Source organism: Cervus canadensis, chromosome 1 (genome assembly GCF_019320065.1).
Source record: "Cervus canadensis isolate Bull #8, Minnesota chromosome 1, ASM1932006v1, whole genome shotgun sequence".
NCBI classification, from domain to species: domain Eukaryota; kingdom Metazoa; phylum Chordata; class Mammalia; order Artiodactyla; family Cervidae; genus Cervus; species Cervus canadensis.
Window position 1 is genome coordinate 24,020,389 of NC_057386.1, and position 25,332 is coordinate 24,045,720.

The 25,332-nt window shown below is 39.7% G+C and overlaps 1 protein-coding gene and 1 non-coding gene across 3 annotated transcripts in view; one reads left to right on the plus strand and one right to left on the minus strand.

Annotated features, from left to right (window-relative positions):
- Nucleotides 1–311: 311 nt before the first annotated feature.
- The window catches only part of KAT7 (lysine acetyltransferase 7), a 33,219-nt gene continuing 8,198 nt past the window's right edge, over nucleotides 312–25,332 (plus strand). Inside the window, exons 1-9 of one of the 2 annotated variants that reach the window (XM_043470960.1) lie at nucleotides 312–490; nucleotides 3,215–3,362; nucleotides 7,606–7,782; nucleotides 8,900–9,139; nucleotides 13,377–13,459; nucleotides 16,379–16,468; nucleotides 17,900–17,998; nucleotides 20,137–20,247; nucleotides 21,920–22,111. In XM_043470960.1, the coding sequence (XP_043326895.1) occupies nucleotides 476–490; nucleotides 3,215–3,362; nucleotides 7,606–7,782; nucleotides 8,900–9,139; nucleotides 13,377–13,459; nucleotides 16,379–16,468; nucleotides 17,900–17,998; nucleotides 20,137–20,247; nucleotides 21,920–22,111 (1,155 nt within the window). In that variant the 5' untranslated portion in view covers nucleotides 312–475. The remainder of the gene's footprint in view (nucleotides 491–3,214; nucleotides 3,363–7,605; nucleotides 7,783–8,899; nucleotides 9,140–13,376; nucleotides 13,460–16,378; nucleotides 16,469–17,899; nucleotides 17,999–20,136; nucleotides 20,248–21,919; nucleotides 22,112–25,332) is intronic. The other variant, XM_043470970.1, reaches the window with a different exon arrangement.
- TRNAE-CUC lies at nucleotides 12,305–12,377 on the minus strand. The gene has a single exon. It is a non-coding gene; the product is annotated as a tRNA-Glu (tRNA).

A 25,332-nucleotide genomic window follows, 5' to 3' on the forward strand; every position in this document is an offset into this window, starting at 1 on the left:
CCTTCCTCGACTTCAGAAATTAAAACGACCAGGAAGGGAAATTTTGCCCAAGGTAAAGATGAGAACTGTTAACTTCAATCGTCTGGCTTCTGCCCCAAACAGGAATGGCTACCCACACCTACAAAGAGTGCCATTCCCCTAACTAAATATGGCTGGCCCCACTTTCCACCACCACGGCCACTTCCTGCCCAAGTCCAAAATGGCGCTCAGTAGCCTCACCAGGGGAACGAACCTCCCAGGATCCTCTCTGACCCGTAACGTCAAGTGACGCAAACCCCAGCCGGAAGTGGAGGAAAAAGCGCCTCAGCCCGCGGCGCCTGCGCAGAAGGCTCTAGACGCTGAGAAGCAGGAGGCACTTGGGATCGTCCGCAGGATTGGGACTGCTACAGAGGCCGCCACGGAGCCCGCCGGAGCCACCGTTCCTGCTGCTGCCGCCGCTGCCCGAATCATAACCGTCGGGCCGCAGCAGCCGGCAATGCCTCGAAGGAAGGTGAGAGGAACAGGACGGGAGGGATGGCGGGTTTCTAAGGACAGTCGTTTGAGAAACATGACGCACTTGGCCACGCCTCACAATGGTTGGGTTCCAACTTCCCGCTCCCCCGAACCTAGCTTAGCAACCCTCTTCTGTCCATACCCAACAGAAAAATGTGGGCCCGACCCTGGCCTCGGCCTATGGTTGCAACTATTCCCGCCCTCTGCTTGCCTGGCTCGGAGGCGTTCTTCTCGTTAATTGGTCGCTGAAACGTCTAGAAGCATATTGATTGGCTGGTGACACCGCCCATTTGGGCTCAACGGTCACCTCCCCGCGTGTGGGGGCGGTGTCTGGGCCCGGCTCTATCGCTGTCCGACAGGCCGTAGAGAACGATCTCTCTTCTCTTGATTGGCTAGGCCTGCCAGTCTGTCCTGTGGGGGCGCGGTTTATCGGGACCGCGATTGGGTGGCTCGAATCCCCTCCCTTCCGTCTGATGATGCTCACAGAGGCGGGGTTTTGGAGCATCCTTCCTTTCCCTGCGGGGGATACAACAAAGCCGAGAACTGGGTGGTAGAGAACCAGCGCCCACTCCCAAGGGATCTCACTCTGGCCTGTTGCTCCTAAGCTGTAATTTTTCCTTGTCTGCTTAGTTAGCGCCTACAAAATGCAGTTCGTTAAATCAGAAACTTCCTAGAATTAGATGGGGTTTATAAGATCACCTAGGGACACCCCCACCCCTTCTTTTCTCAGCTAAACAGACAGGCTTAATGGAGTACCCCAAGCCACTCAGGCAATGCAAAGCCGAGACTAGAACAAATCTAATTCAGTTAAACAAATGTTTATTGACTGCTTGCTACCTGCTGGCTGCTGGGGATTCAGAAATTAATTAAGACATGATCCCTGGCTTAAGGAAATCTGAGTCTGATGGGGAAAACAGACTCGTAAATAACTTGAAAGGATCTAGGAAATTCGCTACTTGGCCGTAATAGACAAAGCTTAATGGCAGGAAAGTGAGAGAGCAATTAAGTCTGCTATGGAGGAAGATGGGAAGTAGATTAGTAAAAGCCGGGAGAGAAGAACTCGATTCCATGATCAAGCCAGGAAGGTGATGGTCAGAGATAATCAGGGATTCAACATCTGAGTAATTGGACTGGATAACTTTTAAGACTCCCCTTTTATCTGTCAATTTGCTGTGGCTGTCTCTGGAGCCTCCACTCAGTATCTGGGCAGATTAGCCTTGGAATATTTGGCAAGTTGATTGTATTTTTGTTCATTTCTGCAGAAATGTTTCTCTTCCCAGAGGCTTTCAAGTATTTATACTTTTTAATGTCTCCTACAGTGATGTACATTGATAGGTGGTATTTATGTTAAGGTTCACCAAATGCAAGAGTAGTATTGGTACCTTGGAATTGGCCCACAGTTCTCTTTCTGCAGTTCCCAAATACAGAGAACTTGTGAAAATGTACGCTTTTTAGTAGCTTATTTGGTGGCAAAACCTGTCCTAAACTGTCCTGAGGCGATTTACAGTTTCTGTGTGTCTAATTTAGTGTGATTGTCTATAAATTTTGCTGCAGAAAGGGTATTATTTGTAGCATGTGTGCAAATTTTTCCCTTTCCAAAAAATCTAAAAGATTGTGAATTCTAAACACAACTGCTTAGGATTTTGAATAAAGAACTTATATCAATAATTTGAAGCTTTAGTGTTTATTTTGGTTTTGTTTTTATTTTTTTAGCAAATGTATTTCTCTTTCTGGTTTAGTAAAAGGTACAGTGTTAATAAAAGTTAACACTTTTATTAGCGCAGTTGATAAAAGTTATCTCTGTGGCTAATCATGCCTGGAAGGCTAACAATTGGTAAATAATTATTAATCCAAAAGGTGATTTTTAAAAACCTTCTGTTTGCTGCTGCTGTTGCTGCTAAGTCGCTTCAGTTGTGTCCGACTCTGTGCAGATCCCATAGATGGCAGCCCACCAGGTTCCCCTGTCCCTGGGATTCTCCAGGCAAGAACGCTGGAGTGGGTTGCCATTTCCTTCTCCAATGCATGAAAGTGAAAAGTGAAAGTGAAGTCGCTCAGTCGTGTCCCACTCTTAGTGACCCCATGGACTGTAGCCTGCCAGGCTTCTCCGTCCATGGGATTTTCCAGGCAAGAGTACCGGAGTGGGTTGCCATTGCCTTCTCCAACCTTCTGTTTATGCTTACCTATAAGTCTTCATGTGCAAGTCACTGCCTTCCCCCGTTTCTTAAAGCACTTTGGCATTCAAATGGAGAAACTTTAAAAGTAGATAACATAAGAAAGAAGAATGTTACTGTCTTTCTCCCTAAGTTCTTTTAGGACCATGACATTTTGAATTAGTGTGTGGTTTTTAAAAATGTAATAGCTGTTCATGGAGACTTTGAACAAAAGCTACTCTAAAGTTCAATGGGGTCTAGCACTAACATTTTTCTCATTACCCTTGACTTACTGTAAGTACATGTTTTATGTCAACCAGACTGTTTTGAGTAGAATATTAAAGTTTGTGGTACTGACCTAATGAACTTGTTTTAGAATTATAATAATACAGTAAGAATTCTTCTCCTGTATTTATTTAATAAAGGTGCATTATTTGTCAATTGTTCCATTTAAATAAAAGGAAGGTTTGAACTTGGTGTTATCAGCATCACAGTCTGTTTTATTTCCAGTGTTAATTCAAACCTACAGAGTAAATGTTTCTGTGCTAATGTCTGAATCTATGGTGTTACAGAGGAATGCAGGGAGTAGTTCAGATGGAACCGAAGATTCCGATTTTTCTACAGATCTGGAGCACACAGATAGTTCAGAAAGTGATGGCACATCCCGGCGATCTGCTCGAGTCACCCGCTCTTCAGCCCGGCTAAGCCAGAGTTCCCAAGGTAAGAGGCAGCTTCCTTTTTCATGATCACACCTCACAGCTTATTGCACGTCATATTATTGCGCTGGTTAATGTGGAAACTGGTCCCTTGTCTGAATGTTGATGACAGAATCTGGTAAAATGCAGAATAAATGACTGTGAAGTGTCATGTGTTTAAAAATGGTTCCATTTGGGGAACTGTTTAATTTGTAGACCCGAAAGAACTGTGTCTGGTTTAATAGATGTGAGACACATGAATGTCCTGAGTCATTTAATTTTTTATAGATTACAGTCTTCCAATCAGTAAAATGAGAGTATTATCTTTTCACTTCCTAAAAGTGGTTTAGGCCTAGGGACTTAAAGTGCTCTCTTGAAGAACTTGTTATTGTAGGAGGCCCAGTACTTCTAAGTGAAGTGAGGTGAAAGTTGCTCAGTCATGTCAGACTCTTTGTGACCCCATGGACTACACAATCCATGGAATTCTCCAGGCCAGAATAGTGGAGTGGATAGCCTCTCACTTCTCCAGGGGATCTTCCAGGTTGATCTTCTTTGATCACCCCAGGGATCAAACCCAGGTCTCCCACATTGTAGGCAGATTCTTTACCAGATGAGCCACAAAAAAGCCCCAGTACTTCTAAAACCATGTTTAATTATACAATATAGTCAGGTACAGTTAATAAATAGAAACAGTTGACCAGCTGTCAATTGTAAATATCCAGAATTTTGCTTTGGTAGTAAAGAATGGGGAATCTTGGTGTTGGAAGGTTCTGTAGTGCAGTTGGCCATCTGGGCTTGGATTTGGAGGGTATCCCTGACCCTCCTGGCTCTGCTCTGGGATTCTATGGGGAAGACAGAAAGTTGTAATTAATACAGAAAGCCAATGATCAATTAAGAGGGATAGTAAATTAAGGAAAATATAAAATACTTTGAGCACTTTTAAATAGTATTTATTTGGTTAATTGCTGTATGAACATGTTGCAGAATAAGAGAAAAACATTATTTTTTCAAGCAAGAAGGTGGGAACATTCTCTTGTAGCAACTGTTCTTTATTTTTGAATCTAATATTTGAGCTGAAGTATAGATGTCTCTTGATTGCTCAGCTTTAAGTTTTTATCTTTTGGTACAGTGGGAATATTGATAAATGGCTATTGTAATTGAGGTACTATGCTATGTTCTGGAATACCATGATAGAAAAATCACACTTCTTACCCTCAAGGAGCTTACAGTGTAGTGCAGGATGTAAACTGGTATGATAATGTATTGTGGAGTGGGCTCTGAGAGAGGTTGGCATAGAGTACTGTGGAAGTCCAGAGGTGGAAATCTTAAAGGATCTAGTAGGAATTTACAAGTTGAAAATGGAAAAGTGGTATTACAGGCAGAGGGTATGCAACAGATTGTGCATAAGTGATCTTAGAAAGTGTAATTGGCCATGCACTGGACAGCTGACAGATGTAAATATTCAAAATAGCTAGGAATTATTAGGTTGGTGCAAAAGTAATTGCAGTTTTGCATTGTTGAGTTTTGCCATTTGATACTGGAATACATTCTTAAATAAAAGTGGTTTTCTTACACATCGTTTCAATGCGCAATTCTTGCTTTATTGTTTTTGCTAGTGAGTTATTACTTGTTGTTTATTTTTATATGTATTTTAGACTGTGGAAATGATGTTAGACAAAAAGCAGATTTGAGCGATTTTCTTGTTCAAATTCAAAATGGGTCATAAAGCAGCAGAGACAGTTTGCAACATCAGCAACACGTTTGGCCCAGGAACTGCTAATGAACGTTCAGTGCAGTAGTAGTTCGAGAAGTTTTGCAAAGGCCTTCAAGATGAGGAGCGCAGAGGCCAGCCATTAGAAGGTGACAGAGACCAATTGAGAGCAACCATAGAAGCTGATCCTCTTACAACTACACAAGAAGTTAACCAAGAACTCAATGTGGCTTGTTCTACAATAGTTTGGCATTTGAAGCATATTGGAAAGGTGAAAAAGCTCGATAAGTGAGTGCCTCATGAGCTGACCACAAATGAAAAAAGGATCGTTTTGAAGTGTGATCTACTACTAGGTTGGTGCAAAAGTAATTGCGGTTTCAGACTGTGAATTTTAAATCATTATAACTGAGCTCAAACACATCTTTATTCATCAAAATAGGAACCATTACAGTCAACACATTATTGCAAACAAGAAATAAATTTGTTTATTTGTGTAGTGTAAAAATCCATGCTTTAGAATTCAGTGAACTCTTGGAAAGCACTTTCTGCCTCCTGCTGATTGTGGAAGCATTTTCCCTGCAGAAAGTTGTCGAAATGCTTGAAGAAGTGGTAGTCGGTTAATGAGAGGTCAGATGAATATGATGGATGAATCAAAACTTTGTAGCCCAGTTTGTTCAACTTTTGAAGCCTTGGTTGTATGACATGTGATCAAGCATTGTAATAGAGAAGAAGTCTGTTGACCAATATTGGTTGCAGGTGTTGTGTTTTTTCAGTGCATCGCATCGATTTGCTGAGCATACTTCTCAGATGTAATGGTTTCACCGGGACTCAGAAAGCTGTAGTGGATCAGACACCTGCAACAGGCCACCAAACAGTGACCATGACCTTTTTTTGATGCAAGTTTGGCTTTGGGAAGTGCTTTGGAGCTTCTTACCGGTCCAACCACTAACCTGGTCGGTCGCTGGTTGTCATATAAAATCCACTTTTTGTCGACAAGTCGAAGGTCGTAATCCAATCAAGAAGTGGTTCCTTGTTGCATAGAGAAGACAACACTTCAAAATGACAGTTTTTTAAATTTTTGGTCAGCTCATAAGGCACCCACTTAGCAAACTTTTTCACGTTTCCAATTTGCTTCAAATGCCAAATGACCATCGAATAGTCAGTGTTGAGTTCTTGGGCAATTTCTTGTGTATTCGTAAGAGGATCAGCTTTGAAGATTGCTCTCTGTTGGTTGCTGTCACCTTCTGATGGCCAACCATTGCATTCCTCATCTTGAAGGCTCTTGTCTTCCTTTGCAAAACTTTGTGCACCACCACTGCACTGTACGTTCATTAGCAGTTCCTGGGCCAAGTGCATTGTTGATGTGCAAGTTGTCTCTGCTGCTTTATGACCTATTTTGAGCTCAGGTAAAAAAATTGCTTGAATTTGCTTTTTGTATAACATAATTTCTATAGTCTAAAACAGCAAGTAATAAGTCATTAGCAAAAAAAAAAAATAAAGCAAGAAATGAGCATTAAAATGTGTATAACATAACCACATTTATTTAAGAATGTATTCCAATATCAAACAGCAAAGTTCAGCAATGCAAAATGACAGTTACTTTTGCACCAACCTAATACCTGAGCCCTTGGTCTCTTTCTAGTTACACTTTATCACCAGTAAGTTACACAACTCCTGGGGACACCATTCACAGTATGATTCATGTTAGATGGCCCTTTCTAAAACAAAATGTAGACTACATTGTAAATGAAGCCCCTTGGAGATATGCAAACTGAAAACCGAGCTGTGTGCCAACTTTTACACAAGAGTTTGAGAATTTCAGTTTTCTTTGAAGAATCTGTAAGATTTACATATTAGGATCTTTTGTTGTTTAAAATACTTTAATTTTAGCTCTGAATTGCTTTTATTCCTGTAAGTCTCTTGAGATTGGAGATGTAAAAGAACTATTGGCTGCTTCAGGATAGATTTCTGCATCCAAACAGTTTTAAGGTTGTATCCCTACCTTACCCTTTATGAATCTAGTATTATTTTGCTTTAGAGTGTCAGATAGGGTAATCAAGAAGAAAAAAAGGTCCTTAAAGAAAGGAAATATTTGCATATTGTTATATCTTTAGCAGTAGAGTGTCTCTTTTCTGGTGGGTTAGAGTAAAGGAAGAAAGAGCATGTAGCTAATATTTATAAAGCACTACATTTGGATATCTAAGAATCTTATTATTAAGTCCTTTATATGAGTTATTTCACTTATTTCTCACAGCAAATGTGTGAAGAATGTGGTACTAGTATTTTCCTCCCTTTTTTTTATAGATTAGGAAATAGGCTTGGAGAGATTAACTTGCCCAGTATGCCCAGCTAGTTAGTGTGATGAAGTGGAATTGAATTACATTCAGTCTTGATTCCAGTGCCTAAGCCATTAATTCTGTGCTGTACTCACCTGTCTACTGTCTCTATGTTGCTTGTATTTAGGAGAACCTACATGCTAATAAGTCACACTAATGGAATATAAAACATTTCTTTCTTTTTTCTTTAATTGTTTTATTATTTTAAAAATCGGGATCAGATTCCAGTCCTGTTCGAAATTTGCAGTCTTTTGGCACTGAGGAACCTGCGTATTCTACCAGGAGAGTGACCCGTAGTCAGCAGCAGCCTACTCCAGTGACTCCGAAAAAATACCCGCTTCGGCAGACTCGTTCATCTGGCTCAGAAACTGAACAAGTGGTTGACTTCTCAGATAGAGGTGAGTGGGTATGGGTGATTTGGACTCATTACAGAGAGGATCTAATCAGTTTCCTCTTATAAGAGGCTTGGAGCCACTGCAGATAGATGCCCAGTACAAAATTCAGCTAGGTGATTGGTGTTTGTATGATTCCTTTCTTACCTCTTTCTGAGGACAGTTTGATACTCTGCTGCTCTTGAGGTCCAGAGTAGCTGGAGTATATTTGATCTGGCTTACAGTAGGCAAAAGAAACTGACGACCTCTTACCCACAGATGAAGAAGGCTTAAAACAGTTTTTCTTACAGTCGTGCTTATGGGTCCATTTATCTCTGAAGTTCTGAGGAGGAATGACTGTCAGTAATGCGGAATGAATGGTAAGCTATTGAGGTTGTGATTCACCAGGCCAAATCAGAGGCCTTAGAGCAAAGACTATGGACTGCTGAATTTCTAGCCTGCCAACATGGTCTGTTGGTTTGATGGCATCATATTTACTTTCTTTAAAAAAAGTGGCCAGTATTTGAAAAAACAAAGATTCTATGTAGAAACATGAGTTACTAGTTTCTTTAAAAAAATGGAAAGCTCTGGGAACATTAGGTGGCCATTCACCACATAATTGACTGGAACTGAATAGTAGCTATCCCTTTGAGAGAGACAATCGGCTCTTGATTTGGCCTTGCTCAGCACTAGTAGGCATTTGGTTTGCAACACCTGATTCAGAGTTAGTCAAGTCCTTTCACACTCACACCAGGTATGTTCAGTGTCATCCAGAAAGAATCATTTTCATTTATATTCCATCCTATGTATCTCCCATCAGGAGAGTAGGATGATAATGTTTTTTAAAAGTTTATTTCCATCCAGGTTTGATTATTCATGATTTGGGGCTTGGGAGAAGCACAAATAAGTGAAATGTATCATGTAAACCTCAAATGGAATTTTAGTCAGAATTTAAAGTTGCACAGGGGGAGTGGTTATTAGTTTTTCTTCATTTTCCATTTAGTTTTATGGCAGATAAATGACAAAAGTTACTAGTTAAATCACAGGAAGAGGATCTTGGGAAGCCTGTAAACTCTTCTGAATATTATAATCCTCTAAGTAAAATAAACTTCATTCATGAGTCCTACCAATTGTTTTACTTTAGAAACTAAAAACACAGCCGATCATGATGAGTCTCCACCTCGAACGCCAACTGGAAATGCCCCTTCTTCTGAATCTGACATAGACATCTCCAGCCCCAACGTGTCTCACGATGAGAGCATTGCCAAGGACATGTCCCTGAAGGACTCGGGCAGTGATCTCTCTCATCGCCCCAAGCGCCGCCGCTTCCACGAAAGCTACAATTTCAATATGAAGTGTCCTACACCAGGCTGTAACTCTCTAGGTAAGTGTGCCCCCACCTCATGGCACCGTGGATTGTGTGGTTTTATCTCTCTCTGGAATTAGGATCACCCAGAAATGTTTAGTGTTCCATTGCGACTTAGCTTCTTAGGGTCTTCAGTGACCACTGCTTAGAATAACACTGAATTGCTCACTTGGATAAAAGCATTCCTGCTTCTTGGCTTATTGTCCATAATAACAGATTTGGTTACAAGGAAATTAACTATGATGCACCATTCAGTTTATTGAGAACTTTTCCCAGTGAAAAATTCTTTCATTTTTCCAACAAAAACAAAACAGAATGTCAGTTATCTCCAAATACCTGATTGTATCGTGCATAGTTCAAGCGTACTGAGGACTAACAAGAGTGTAAGGTGAATAAATAACGGTTATATGGCCATAGCTATTAAGGAAATGAGAAAAACAGTTTTTTTGGTCAAGAGGCACTGAAGGTGAGGAGTATAGATGAGACCCTGACCTTTTGTGACTTTAGTAGCTTTAGGTTTTCTGGCTTTGTATGCTTAGGGAAGTATAAACTAGATAAATATTTCTTCTCAGATAGATGAATTATATCATTGTTTCCTTAAGAGTTATTTTTTCTCCTTACTGAGGGATTATAGTAATGTTTTAAAAATTTTAGGTGTGTTCTGTGCTTGCTTCGGCAGCACATATACTAAAAATTTTAGGTGTGTTCTTTAAGTGAGCTTCGGTGCAGATGTTGGTCTAAACTTTTGTCTAGAGTTGGAAGGTGCTTGAGAGACAGCGGACCTCTCTTTCTACCTATTTAGCCTTTGAATGTGGCCTCCAGGTTCAGAAAAATGGTAGAACAGAGAAAGTTGCTGCTTTGCAGACTATTAGTATGTTTTCCCTAGTATTTGGATCCTTTCTTGGTCTTAGCAGCAGTTTCTTAGGTAATTTCAACCCATCAAATGCATAACTAGAGCTGAGTTCCCCTGAATGCTGTACCAGTTGTTACTTGGGGTAGCTGTTTCAGCCCTAAGTCAATTTCCTTGAAATAAATAATGAAAAACTAAGAATAGACAGTATTGTACAAATACTAATGCAAGAGATAGCTACTATACTTTAAGAGGATCTCCTTGCCACACAGCAAGATGAGGAATTTTCAACTCTGCTTGTTGCTGTCCATGCATCCTTAAATTGTTTCATTTGTTTTATGTACTATGTTTAATCAGTCATTCAGTGCTTACTGAATGTTTTCCTGTGCCAGGCACTGTTTTGAATTCTGGGGGTGGAGTTGTGAACATGTCAAACCCTACCTCTTGTAGCTTATGATCTAACTGGGGAAGACAAATGTATAATACATAATCCGCTAGAGATGTGTACTGTGAGGGGTAGGGTACTGCACCTACACACAAGCGTGCCTGTGTAGGGAAAGCCACTCTGATATGCTGATATTTGAACAGAAACATGAAATAAGGGAGAGAGTGAACCATCTGAGTCTATGGGAGATAAGCATTATGGGCAGAGGGAGCAGCAAGTGGACAGGGTCTGGGGCAGGAGAGTGCTTAGCCACTTTAAGGAATGCTTTAGGGGCCAGTATGCCTGGGCAGATAGACCAGAGTGGGGAGGAGGAGATGAGGTTAGAGTAGGGGTCTGATTTATGTGTTATTTATGCCCTGAACTCAGTACTCTTAATGTGGTAGACCAGAGGGTAAATATAAATCTTTTGTATCATAGGAAAGTTTACTTTGACTTTGGGTTTTAATGTCTGGAGAAGCTTGAAAAGTATGAACTTGAGCTTCTGCAGTGATTCTTGATCCTGTTCCACTCCTCATCTTAGCCAAAACAATGTCATTAGGTTTGGGGGTGGGGTTTTTTTTGGTAATTTTGGTATGAAAGTATGATGTGCTTGTGAAAAATTAAAACCTTATAGGAGGGCTTGAGTGCTAAGTAAAAGTTCTCCTTTACTCATATCCCCAGAATATATCCTAGATATAAAAACTACTGTTGGTAGTTGTGTATGAATACTTCTAGTAAGTTTTTATACATACATAACACATGTATATGTGTACATATATTTCTTTCTATGTTATTATTTATAAAAAATATAAACAATGGTTGGTCTGACATCTTAGATATTTTACATTGTTGGCACTCAGAGGTCCCTCCTGTTTAAAGGATATAGAGAATTCCATTGTATTTGAAAGTTTAGAAATTACTTGAATTGCCCTGTATTGATTGATATTTATATTGTTTCTCATTTTTTAGCTTCTTTTTAAAGCTATTTAGAAGAGTACTCTAATTGATAGCCTTGTATGTATGTATAATATTTTGGTGTCTTTCTAGAAATCTATCGGATGAATTCATAGCAGTGGAATTGCTAGGTTAATAGAACAGCTATCATTTATAAACTTTTAATATAGGCAGATTGGTTTTAGTTTACATATTATAAAACAAACTTGAATAATTTATTCAGAAGTTACAGATAGATGCGTAATATCTAAAAGGCTTGCTAGAGCCATGATACTTCACCTTTTGTGCATAGTGTTTGATCCTTGAGGACTGTTTCTGATGTCTAAGGTAAACGTGTGGGTCTCTAAGGTTGTGTTTCTGATAATATGTGCTGTGCTGTGCGAAGTTGCTCAGTCGTGTCCAACTCTGTGCGATCCTGTGGCCTGTAAATCGCCAGGCCCCTCTGTCCATGGGATTCTCCAGGCAAGAATACTGGAGTGTGTTGCCCTTTTCTTCTCCAGGAGATCTTCCTGACCTAGGGATTGAACCTGTGTCTCTCTTACATCTCCTGGATTGGCAGGCAGGATTTTTAATAATATAGTCTTGGAGAAATGGCAGCGTGCATGTCATTATATTAACTCTTGTCTTGTTCTTGTGTATGTGTGCTCAGTCATGTCTAAGTCTTTACGACCTCATGGCATGGACTGTAGCCTGCCAGGCTTCTCGTGTCTATGGGATTTTCCAAGCAAGAGTATTGGAGTAGGTTGCCATTTCCTCCGCCAGGAGATCTTCCTGACCTGGGGATCAAACCCACGTCTCTTACATCTCCTGCATTGGCAGGTAGATTCTTTGCCACTAGTGCTACCTGTAAAGCCCTGTATTAATTCTCCTCTCCTGCAATACTTGCACTGTTTTTGCCTTTTATTTGTTTATTTATATATTTTTTGGCTGCTCTGCCCAGCTTGTGGGAGTTTAGTTCCCCAACCAGGGTTCAAACCTGGGCCCTCGGCAGTGAGCATGCAGAGTCCTAACCACTGGACCACCAGGGAATTGCCTGTTGCTACCCTTTAAAGCTTACTCTATAAATCTTGTATAATTTTTAAATCTCTTTTAAATGTCTCCTTTACTACAAATTAAATGTCTTTTTTCCATGAAAGAAAGATTTTTGTAGATTTGCAGTTTAACTTAGCTAATTTATCTCATTAGCATTGTCTCACCATCTGTCTCAGTCTTAGATGTTTGATGAATGTTTTGATTGAAGAGACATAAAAATGAAATAATTAATTACCTGTGTATTTTCACAAACCATGTGAAAAATAGAAAAATAAATAGCCCTTTAGAAAAAGCTTTCTGTATTGTCTTTTCTAATATTTTTCCTTCTTTCCCTTGCACAAACTGCCTGTTTAAAAGTTTGATTATGTATTTTAAAAACAAAATAGTAGTAATATAAAAGTTTGATTATAAAAGAAGCCTAAATCTTTAAACAAAATCAGCCACCCCTCCACAAAAAATGAATATATTTAATCTGGTCCAAAATTACCAAAGTATATTTCCTCATATGATAGAAAAGACCACTTCCATCTCCATTTTGCATAAGTTTCTTTTGATTATTGTAAGTTCAGTTTAGATTGGATAACATTTTGCATAATAGAAAGTACACTTATTATACATATGACTTGATCAATTTAGCATAGGAAAGTTAAATTCTACCAAAAGAAAATATTCTTGCTTGTAACTTTGTGCCTTTTAAGTAAATTTATGGGTTTCTGACATTTTGGAATTTGAGAAATACATGATCAGAAAAGAAGGAACTACAATTTATATTGAATATATGCAAATATGTTCAGAGGTGGTTAGGTCCAACCTGTAGAAGAAAAGAATTTATTGTGGGTGCAAGTTATGACCCTTACCTTTGATGGATTTATGTTGTAATCAGACATATACTTGATAAAAATGATATCATTAAAAAAGGTTTATTTTAGTGAAAACTATTACTTTCCAAGCTTAGATCTTTCATCTTGAGGTTAAGTTTTTTCCTCTTTTAACAGGACACCTTACAGGAAAACACGAGAGACATTTCTCCATATCAGGATGCCCTCTCTATCATAACCTCTCAGCTGATGAATGCAAGGTAATTATGTTGTCATTTATTCACCATATACTTATTGAGTGCTTACCATTTGCCAGGCACTTGGCTAAACAGTGGGGATACAGTGTGAACAAGATGGGCAGGGTCCTTGTTCTTATATACTAGTGGAGGAAAATTATGAAACAGCTGTGATTAAAAAATGGAAAACAGACTAATAAAAGAATTATTGTCTGTAAGGAGTGCTTTGAGAGAAATTAACAAAGGGATTATCTATGGAATATTTGGAACATCACCCTCTAACTGCATCGATATTTTCTGTTGAAAATTTTCTTGAAAGATTGCTAGGAACCTTTTCCACTAAGGAATGATTTGCATAAATATGTGATCTCAGTATTTATGCATTAGTTTCTCTTGTAAATCTATGACGATATTTTACTTTTTAAAGGTTTTTCTAAATTCTCTTCCTCTTTGCTACTTCTATGGAATACTTTTCCTTTTTGTTAGTCTCAATCATACCTACTCTTGGCTAATTCTTATCTTACAGTCTTGAAAAATACAGTTCTAAATAACTTTTGGAATTTGAAATAATGGATTTAGGAGTAGAACCTAAGACCCTATTTTGTTGTTTCTGTCTGGATTGTTGCTACCAAGGAGGAATCAAAAAACGAATTACGGGCAAACAAATTGAAAATGTTATTAATTAAACACATTGCTCAGGTAGTATTTGGATAGGGTATCCAGGTTGGTTAGACCAAAGTATTAATTGTTGCTTTTGTGGTGATTATTTTGCTAAAAAGGCCTGTATAACAGGTTTATTCCTGTCTGGGCCAGATTCCTCCTGAGAAAAATGAGATTCCCTAGTTAACGTTAATCCTCCCTGATTCAGGAATGTGTTCTCTTATTTATAAGTGGACCACAGTAGGGAAAGCTCTTTTATGTGTTGTGTTTAGTCTTTCAGTAAAGTAGTATACTTTCAGTACGTAACGTGAATTTTGAGTTTGTGGACTCTTAACCCTTGTTTTCCTTCATCTCAACTCTCTCTTATAAGCACGGCAGTTTCTTTTGCTGACTGTAGAAGTGGTAGGTCTTGCCATTATCTTCCCGTTAGTGTGAGACCAAATCAAAACAGGAATAGCTCTTCCATCTTCTCCATCAGAAGCTGACAATGCATTAGGTGTTTCTTTCTCTGGAAATAACTGTGATCCCTGATTTTTGGGAGTTGTCTGTTACCATTTGTCTTTAGATGTAATGATCTAATACTGTGGATGGTTTTATATAAAAGTCTTCCTAAGGTATAAAATTGTTGGCTGATGGCAGTATGAACATGTTGCCTTCAGCAATTTATTTAAAAAAAGACAATTTTCAGTTTGGGGAAGAAAATTTTGGAAAAAGGAACACATTTCTTGAACTTTACTCTTTTGTGGTCTCTGTTACAAAGGGAATCAGACTCAGGATAATCCATCTTTACTACTGGACCTTGTGGTTAGAGGATCAGGAGTATTTCTGAAAGATACATATTTTATTACATTTAGAATCTCAAATGGAAACATTAGACTAATTCCTCACGTTTATTAAAAACCTGAGTTTTAAAAATACTTGGCATGCACAGAATTACTCAGAGTTTTCCAATAAATGATTGCAATCGGCGATATTACCATTTTTATTCAGTCAAAAGACCGTATTCAGTGAGTTTACATTTTCATGGGGAGAGGCATAATCAACATAGAAAATCAGTATGAATTTCATTTAGTGGTAAATGTTGTGAGAAACAAAAAGACTAAACAGAGAGTGACTGTTTTGGAGGTGACAGGGTGTGGCACTACTTTTGCTTGGGCTGTGAAGAAAGACATTTTATCTGAGTCGTGGGTGATGGCAGAGAGGCAGTTGTGTCTAGATGCTGAGTAGAAGACTGGGTAAGCACAAAGGCTGTGAGGTGGGGAAAAAATGGTTGGGTTTGAAGGATGGAAAGTAGGCCAGTGTGGCTGAAATGTGATAGGAAATGAAGAAGTAGGATCCAGATTATGAAGGGCCTGTAGGCCTTGGCAAAGGGAGTATGCTTTTGTTCTGACAGCCATGGGAAGCATTCGGAGGGCTTTAGCAAAATACCAAAACACTTTTGAAAAATCACAGCTTGCTGGTATGTGGAGAATGAACTGGAGGGGGAAAGAGTTGACACAGGGTAGACTTGTGGGAAGGCTAGTCTGAGGTTCAGGCAGTAGATGGTGGCTTGGACTGTTGTCAGTGGAGATGGTCAGAATTGATTGGACTCAGGATGTGTTTTGGAGAGGGGCAGCCTGGTAGACTTGCTGATGAATATCATGTGAGGAGGGAGAGAAGAGAAGAATCAAACATCATCGGTGTTCAAGTTTTTGACCTGATCAGTTGTTTAAAAGTGTTACTATTTATTGCTATAGAGGAGATTTGGGATGGAGCAGATTTGTGGGAGAGTGTTAGTTGCCCTGTTTTGACCATGTTGGGTTTTAATGTTGATGTGAAATAGGGAGCTGGATATGAGTCCTCACTGCCCAGTAGATGAATCTGAGACTGTTGGCAATCGAAGGTGATTTATCTAAGGTCATAAATGCAGTTAAGTTTCCCTATAGACTTGATCTCAAGTATCTAACCTTTTCTTTGTACTTCTTTACTCTGTTCTTGCGCTTCCTCACACTTATACCATTCATTGCACAGTGGAAAGAGGCTCAGAGTCATCAGACTTAGTTAAAATCCTAGCTTTATCACCATCCAGCTGTAATTATGTCACTTTCTGATTCTCAGATAATGGCTGAGAAAACAGAATATGAAGCTTGCCTTATCTGTTTCTTATACAGATTGTGCTAATGTGAAGACCCTTTGAAAGTAAAAGTACAGTGTAAATTCAAGGGATTACTGCTGTATTCTTACACTTTAAGTAAACATAGTCTTAGAAGCAGGTGGATTGATTGACATTGTTGATGGTTGCAGGTGAGAGCACAGAGCCGGGATAAGCAGATAGAAGAAAGGATGCTGTCCCACAGGCAAGATGACAACAACAGGCATGCAACCAGGCACCAGGTATGGGCCTTGTTAAAGCTCTGGCCGTTCACAGTTTGAGAGCCAAGTCTTGGATTCTCTCTGCCCCATGATGGTTGTAGTTATGTCCACGCTTCTTGTTTCCTGTGCTGTGTCTTAACAACTGGTCTTCAGTCATAAACTTAGAAACAGTGCTTTTTCCAAATAGTAAATTTTCTAGAAACAAAACTTCTACCTCATAAATGAAGGAATCGTGCTACTTGTGATAATAATAGATAATCTTAATTATTTGAAAGATTACACTCTCTGCTCTATTTCCTCATTTGCATCCACTTTTTAACCCATTATAATTTGCTTTCGGCCCCTCTACTCTGCTGGTATGTTTCCAATGGCACCAGTGACTTTTTCTTAGCATTGACGCTTGTTGATTATGTCACTTTTCTTCTACTTTTCTTTTCTATTGGATTCCAAAATGCTGCTTTGCTCTAATCTTTCTGCCTCTCTGAACATTCATGCACGTTGATTTTACTTAATTCCTTATCCTCTCCCCTGCCCCTGAATGCCTTTGGTGTTTTCTCTTGCTCTTTTTCTGCCTAGAACTGTGTACTTATACCAAGAAGAGATTATGATTTTCCTTCAAGGCCTTGTGCAACTCTTAGCTGTTGTCTGAATTCTTCCCAAATCTTGTACCGTTAATGAATTTCTTCCTCATGTATTCCTATTTGTAATGTTCTCAGAATGTTAGTTTAGCTTTTAGCACACTTTATATACTCATAGCTCATCATATGGATGTCTGTTTTTGTGGTTAGATTATAAGTGGATAGCAGAGGAGGCACGGTGATGGGGAGAAATTTGACTTTAGAGCCAAACAGGTCTGGATTTGAATACTGCGATTCTGTTACTCTAGCTGTGTGGTCTTGGGCAGGTCAGCTAACTTCCCTCAGCTTTATTTCCTTGAATAATACCTACCTGGCAGTGTAGTCAGCTAAATTATGCATGTAAAGTACCTGTCCTCAGTGCTTGGCAGGTAATAAGCACTCAGTAAATGGTGGCTACACTTTTCTTCATTGTTTATCTTGGGTTCTAGTTCAGTTTTTAAATTTTTATTCATTTTCCATATCAGTACTTGGAAAGCAGTAAGCATTCAATAAATGCCTAATGAATTGAAATGATCTTTATTTCATTCCTGTTGTTTCCATCCTTAATCTATATTCCATTTGGATTAACATTAAAGTAAGTACATTTCCTGAACTCATCTTAACTGACAGGATAGTGGTCTTAGGTGATGAGGGAACCCCATTTGGAGTTTAAAAATTACTGCAGCATTCACAGGGTGGCTGTAATATACTTTGTGTCCCACCCCCGCCCTTTTTCCCTCCACCCTTTCTTTGGTGTATATTACTTTCATTTAGAGACGTAATTACCTAATGAGTTTTCTAGCTAGCTTTTTGATTTTCTCCTTTTTCTTTTTAGGCACCATCAGAGAGGCAGTTGCGATATAAGGAAAAGGTTGCTGAACTCAGGAAGAAAAGAAATTCTGGGCTGAGCAAAGAACAGAAAGAGAAATATATGGTGAGCATAAGTTAAATATTTAATAGCATGAACTCTTGCTATCACATTTGATTCCTTTTGGTTGCTAAGATTCTGCTTTTCACATTTGCCATTTGGTATGCTCTGTAACAGGACTCTTCTTTGGCAGTTAGAGTTCACTATATATGTAATTCTCCAACAAAAGTGGAACTGGGCGTCCTCAAAAAACAAATACTGTTAGAATTTAGATTAAAAAAAATTGAATCTTCTAGTTTGTAAACCTCACTTTAGGTTTAAAGGGTTAAATGTTCTTGTTTGAACAAATACGATGTTGATGAGGAAGAATATTCAAGCCAAGCAGCAGTCCATTTCTTTAAATGAAAGAATAAAATACCTACACAGTAAAAGCTTTTAGTTGTGTGATGTATAGTAAATCTTTTTGTAGTTTTTTATTTTTCTAGTTTTAAAAATAGTGTACATTTATGACTTCCCTGGTGGTCCAGTGGTTAAGAATCCACCTACCAGTGTAGGGTACACAGGTTCAATTCCTGGTCTGGGAAGATCCCACATGCCTTGGAGCAGGTAAGCTGTTGCGCCGCAACTACTGAGCCTGACTGCTAGAGCCCGTGCTCTGCAACAGGAGAAGGCAGTGCAATAAGAAGCCCCCGCACCTCAAGGAAGGGTAGCCCCCATTCACTGCAACCAGAGGAAGCCCATGCACAGCCCCCCAGCAGCCAAGACCCAGCTGTAGAATTAGGCTTTCGGGTGAAAATTGTATGCTTCCCCTCTGTCTTGTTCAGTATTTTTATCTACAAGTTGGGTAGAGATGTAATAATATGATAATACCATTTATTAAGTGCTTATGTGCTAGGCAGGCACTGTGGTTATGTTGCTCCCATAATCTTTGTTATAAAGATGGGTGGTATTCCAGCTGTTTTATAGATGGAAAACTGAGATTTAGAGAGGTTATTTTCCCAGAATCATAAAGGTAGAGAGTGTCTGAATAAAAACTCCTGAAATTTACCTTACGTCTGCTTTCTAGTTTGGGCTGAACCTTCCTGGTAAAAGTGCTGGATAGGATTTTTTAAAGCTTTCTAAAAAAGTTCACGAAACTAGAAGAAATACTTAGAACCCAAGTCTTAGATGATAGAGCCCAAAATTGAAAAGATATCCATTAAAGGGGCCCAGATTAGCCTGAAGAAATTTTAATAGGGGTAAAAGTACTGGTGAGTGGTTTCTTCATATGTTAATATGTGAGTGAAGTCTACAGCTCTTCCTGGAATGAACCTTCTCATCCTCTTAGCCGTTATCTTCTACTGTCTTCCGAGCCTCTTCACCTTCTGCTAGGAGGTGGAGTCTAATAAAAGGAGTGGGAAGGGCTAGAATCGAAGGTTAAAAGGAAAGTTGCCCCTATGGAATTTCTTTCTTGTGTATGGATACTTGTATAGTGACTGCCATGGTAAGATTTTATATTATTTATTTAAAACTGGATTATTTTTGTGATTCTAATTTTCAGTGACTGTTCCCTCTTTTGTACTTGCTTAATATTTAGCAAAGCATTTCTTAAGGAGGCTAAACTTTTTTCCTGTATACTTGGACTGGAGTTCTAAAGTGGAAGTATTCTAGTACCTTTGGTGGATTGTGTTATGGTAGGTGCAGCAATTCAAGGGAAAGAGTTTATAAAAGCCTGCTTAGTCCAGTTGCTCATTCCTGCCTGTAGATTTTATTTTCAGCCTAAAATCTTAGAATTGAAGGTTTAGAGATTCTAGTTTTTATTTGGTTTTGTTTTTAAATGAGTATCCAACTAGATCTCAGGATTCTAGGAGTTGGTAGTGCATTTGGGTTTTGTTATATTTTATTTCTTTGTTTTGCCATGCACATTTTCAGAGGAAGAAATGGAAGCATAGAGTTCTGAAGAGTGAAACTCCCTTTGGGGGTGGTTATAAGAACATTAACTTTCCAGGTTCACTAGAGTGGGTAGTGGGTATCTTCTGGAATTAACTGTCTGATACATAGTTTGTTTTGTATTTGATCCCTAGTGCCTAGTATAATGCCTGGCAAATATTAATAGTAGGCACTAAATAAATAGGTTATTTTTGGCCCTCTGGTTGGCATCCGTTGAAATGCAATAGGTTAAGTTCTTAGAAGCAGAAAGTATCATGCTCTGGTCATTTTCCTAGGAACACAGGCAGACCTATGGGAACACTCGGGAACCTCTCCTGGAAAACCTGACAAGCGAGTATGACTTGGATCTTTTCCGAAGAGCACAAGCCCGTGCTTCAGAGGATCTGGTGAGTATTAAAACTTCCAAGATGAGGACCACTTGTGAGGGTCACTTGGAACTGCCAAGGAAAATTAGCAGTCAGTTTGCTAGGGATTAAACGTACCTTGCTGCTTGACTCTTTTTCCCTTCCCCCAGCCATCCTTATTTGAGATTTCCTTCCCATTCATATTTAAAATTAATTACCCCTCCTCCCTTCCTTTGTCTCTTAAAAGTTTTTCCTCTCCACCTCAACTCCTGGAAGGACCTGTTTGGTAGAGGTAGTTCTGTGGATAGAACAGTAGGTGCCCCTTTGTGTCAGTTGGATAATTTGCAATTCTGAGAACCTCTAGACTGGGAGGTACCCCTCTCTGTTGTCCCCTTAACCTAAATAGGAACTCCCCTTTGTGGGATTGCTTCAGCCTTTCATTACAGCTGTAAAAGAATGGGAGAGGAATAATGATCAAGGTTGTTGTCAGATAGTTTAGAATTCTGATTTAATGAATTAAATATGTTCAAAGAAACTTAAAGTTTGTAAAGTGAATTTCATCTTCCTTTTTAAAAAAATTATTATCAAATACTTTAAGAATTCTCGATTATGTAGTCCTCCATGGGCTGGTTGGAAAAGAATTTTCAGACATGAGGCAGAATGAGAGGAGAACAGAGTTTCTTAGAGGCGCTATTAGAACAGCAGGCTAACTCAAGGGCGAGCTGACCCCTTTCTTGGGCTAGTTGCCAACTTTTACAGCCTCAGAGGCAGAGAAAATTCCAACTGGAAGGGTTACATTAAGTGATTGGTTAGAATGTTTCAGGGTGGGTATTTTACCTAATGCAGGGTAAAGGGCCTGGCTGATTTAGATCAAGAAGCTCATGGCAACAGTTGCTACTGACCTTGGTTAATTACAGAAATTTTTGTCCTGTGACCTTGGTATAAGGCTCCATAGAGGAAATTTTGTGAAAGGCAAATATTGTGAGAGGCAGTGTTTGATTGCTGCCCTTGTTTAGGCTGGGCTACCGCTGTTGGTTTTCACTATCCTACCCTGGTACTGAACATTTCCTAGGCCAGATTTTTAGAGCTCTGTCTGATTATTCTTCAGAATTATTTCTGTGGCTAACTCATAGCCACTGAGTGGGGACAGGTATTCAAAAATACCTTCTACTTTCTAGCTTTAAATTCCATAATTAAAGCATCATCCCCCTTTCAAAACTGTTTTTTAAAGGACCCAAGTTGAGAGGATGACCAGCATGGGTGCATGTCATGCAGATCCATGCAGCTTTCTTTATAAAAGCTTTTGCACACATATGAAGCACATTCTCGAGAAGCTTTTGTTTAGGTTTAGAATGTTTGTTAAGGTGTAGGGAGTTTGTGATAGATGGTCTTTTAAAATTCGATTTGTTTCAGGCTGATAAAAATTAAAATTTTACGAAGGGCTTGTTCTGATGTTCAAGAGATGAGGCCCAAGTGGGTAGGTAGCAGAGAAACACAACTCTCAAGACCTGTGCTCTGGGCAGTGTAGACAGTACATTTTCTCTAGCCTTCCTGGTGACCCATGCCCCATAGTCCTCTTCAGTGCGTTTCTCATGAGACAGAAGCCAGATATTATTTTTTTCATAGCCCGTTGTGGTGGCATACACACAGCTTACAACAATAGAAATGATTAATTCTGATCCTCCTTTGACTTGATTTCTTCTCTGCAATACAGGAGAAGTTAAGGCTGCAAGGCCAAATCACAGAGGGGAGCAACATGATTAAAACAATTGCTTTTGGTCGCTATGAGCTTGATACTTGGTACCATTCTCCCTATCCTGAAGAATATGCACGACTGGGACGTCTTTACATGTGTGAATTCTGTTTAAAATACATGAAGAGCCAAACAATACTCCGCCGACACATGGTAAGTTGTCTGAAGGTCCATGACCGTGGTGGTGATAAGCTGTAGGATGTCTAGATTGTTGTTTTTCAGTTGCTCAGTCATGTCCAATGCTTTGCCACCCCATGGACAGCAGCACTCCAGGTTTGCCTCAAAGCTTCCCTTCCTTTTGCTCAAGCTCAAGTCCATTGAGTCGGTGGTGCTATCTAACCATCTCATCCTCTGTCGTCCCTTTCTCCTGCTGTCTTCAGTCTTTCCTGGCATCAAAGTCTTTTCCAGTGAGTTGGCTCTTCACATCAGGTGGCCAAAGTGTTGGAGCCTCAGCTTCAGCATCAGTCCTTCCAATGAATATTCAGGACTGATTTCTTTTAGGATGGATTGATCTCCTTGCTGTCCATTGGACTCTCACGAGTCTTCTCCAGCACCACAGTTCAACAGCATCAATTCTTCGGCGCTTAGCCTTTTTTATTGTCCAGCTGTCACATCTGTACATGACTACTGGAAAAACCATAGCTTTGACTAGACGGAACCAGTCTGTTGTTCTGTGTCTGGTCTAACTGTTGTTTCTTGATCTGTATACAGATTTCTCAGGAGGCAGGTAATGTGGTCTGATATTCTCATCTCTTAAGAATTTTTCAGTTTGTTGTGATCTACACAGTCAGAGGCTTTAGTGTAGTCATTGAAGCAGAAGTAGATGTTTTTCTGGAATTCTCTTGCTTTTTCTATGATCTGATGGATGTTGGCAGTTTGATCTCTGCTTCCTCAGCCTTTTCTAAATCCAGTTTGTATAAATCTGGAAGTTCTCAGTTCACATACTATTGAAGCCTAACTTGAAGGATTTTGAGCATTACTTTACTAGGATGTGAAATGAGTGCAATTGTGCGATAGTTTGAACATTCTTTGGCATTGCCTTTCTTTGGGATTGGAATGAAAACTGACATTTTCCAGTCCTGTGGCTAGTGCTGGGTTTTCCAAATTCGCTGACATATTGAGTGCAGCACTTTAACAGCATCATCATTTAGGGTTTGAAATAGCTCACCTGGAGTTCTATCATCTCTACTAACTTCCTGACCTCACACTCCAGGATGTCTGGCTCCAGGTGAGTGATCACATCATTGTGGCTATCTGGGTATGAATTACCTCTGCCCACAGTTTTTCTGTCTCAAAGTGGATAAAAACAGATGGACTTCACTAGACAGAACTGGCACAACGTGATTCACCTTCGTATGTCTAGCAACTAGCCTTGGCAATAAATGCCCCATAAATGTGTGCTGAAGGAACTCTTGCTTAAGAAAGACAAATTATGAAATTAACAGGATAGGTCCTTGGGTCAGCCTTTCCCATGAGTTGTTTAGTGTTTTCTGGTTTCTGAACAGCCTTCTTGTAAAAATAGGAATAAACAATAGAATAATTTTATTTTTTTACAAATGTATTCCCTAGTTATTTTATAGTTTTAAGCCATTTTTCTTCTAATTGTGGAATGAAAAGTCTTGTCTTGAATTTGTGCTGTGGAGCAGGGGTGGACATTGGTCTGTAAGATGAGGAAACCTGTTTTTTCTTATTTCCATAGTCACAAGTGATTGTGGCTGTATCTATAGCCCAGCATTCCTATAGTTTCTGTCATAGTATTCTTTCCAGTTTGGTGCTAAAACTGCTTTTTTGTGTTCCCAGCTCTGGAGTACACTCTGGCTCAAACCACCATCGCCAATTAAGCCCTTCAGACTGCAGCACAGTAGGCTCCCACTAGACTGGGTGGGGAAGAATGCTGGGAGTAGGGGGCAGGTGGGTGATAAGTGAGGACTGGGCTCCATGATTGTAGACCATGGAGTTAAGCTAATTCAGAGTTTGCTATGTGAAAGACTGGTATTTTTATTGATGTGAACTACTTACTGTTTCTCTTTTCTTTGTTTCTGTTTATTTAGTGGTACTAACTAACGAAGTAGCCAAAAGGCAAGAAGTAGTAGGGAGAGAAAACAAAGGGCCTGTATAGTCTGAGGATCAAGTAAACAGTCTGAATATTTGACGATATCTATTATATAAGTTATAAAAATCAAATTTCACAAAATAGAAAACCTGTTTTAATTCATACCTCTGAAGATTCTTGTTGCTTTAGGCATAATCACAGAATGGGCTTTCTTTGCCTATTTGGTCAACAGTTTGGCTTCTGTTTGGGAACGGGTAATTGTTGTTAGTTTACTCACTGTTGGGAAGAGCCAGTATGAGTAGCGGGGTGGAGACAGGAACAACCACAGGTGGAGTTCTCATTACTGGATGAATGTGTGGACTTACATGTGACAGATTGGGGCATGCTGCCTTTTTTTAAATTATTGTTTTATTTTTGGCTCTGCTGGGTCTTCATTGTGGTGTGTGGGCTTCTCACTGTGGTGGCTTCTTGTTGCGGAGCAGGGCTCTAGGCACACAGGCTTTAGTAGTTGCGGTGCCTGGGCTCTATCTGGAGTGCTGGCTCAGTAGTTTTGGCACATGGGCTTAGTTGCCACGCGGCGTGTGGGTCTCCTGCATTGGCAGGTGGATTGTTAACCCCAGACCACTATGGATGCCCTTATGACTCTTGATTGACCAAAAGAGTCAGAATACAATTTCATAAAAAAATATTCATATATACGCTTTTTTTGTTGTTTAGTCGCTCAGTTGTGTCCAACTCTGTGACTGTATGGACTGAAGCACACCAAGTTTCCCTGTCCATCACACTTTCCCAGAGCTTGCGCAAACTCATGTCCATTGAATTGGTGATGCCATTCAACCGTCTCATCCTCTGTTGTGCCTTTCTCCTGCCTTCAGTCTTTCCCAGCATCATGGTCTTTTCCAGTGAGTCGGCTCTTTGCATCAGGTGGCCAAAGTATTGGAGCTTCAGCCTCAGTCCTTCCAACGAATATTCAGGATTGATTTCCTTTAGCATTGATTGGTTTGATCTCCTTGCTGTCCAAGGGACTCTCAAGAGTCTTCTCCAGCACCACAGTTCGAAACCATCAGTTCTTTAGCATTCAGCCTTCTTTATGGTCCAACTCTTACAACTGTACATGACTATTGGAAAAGCCATATGCTTTTTGATGATATTTTTAAAAGAATTTACATAAAATCTTTCAAAAAGTCACCTATTTACAGTAGTGGCCTCCCTGCATTAAATCTGTGAGCATTTGAAGGTGAGGAAAGGGGTACCTTGTGCCCTCTTGTGGCCAAGTTGTTGTTCCCCCCCCACCCCCACCCCAGCCCTGTCTTCCTGTTGC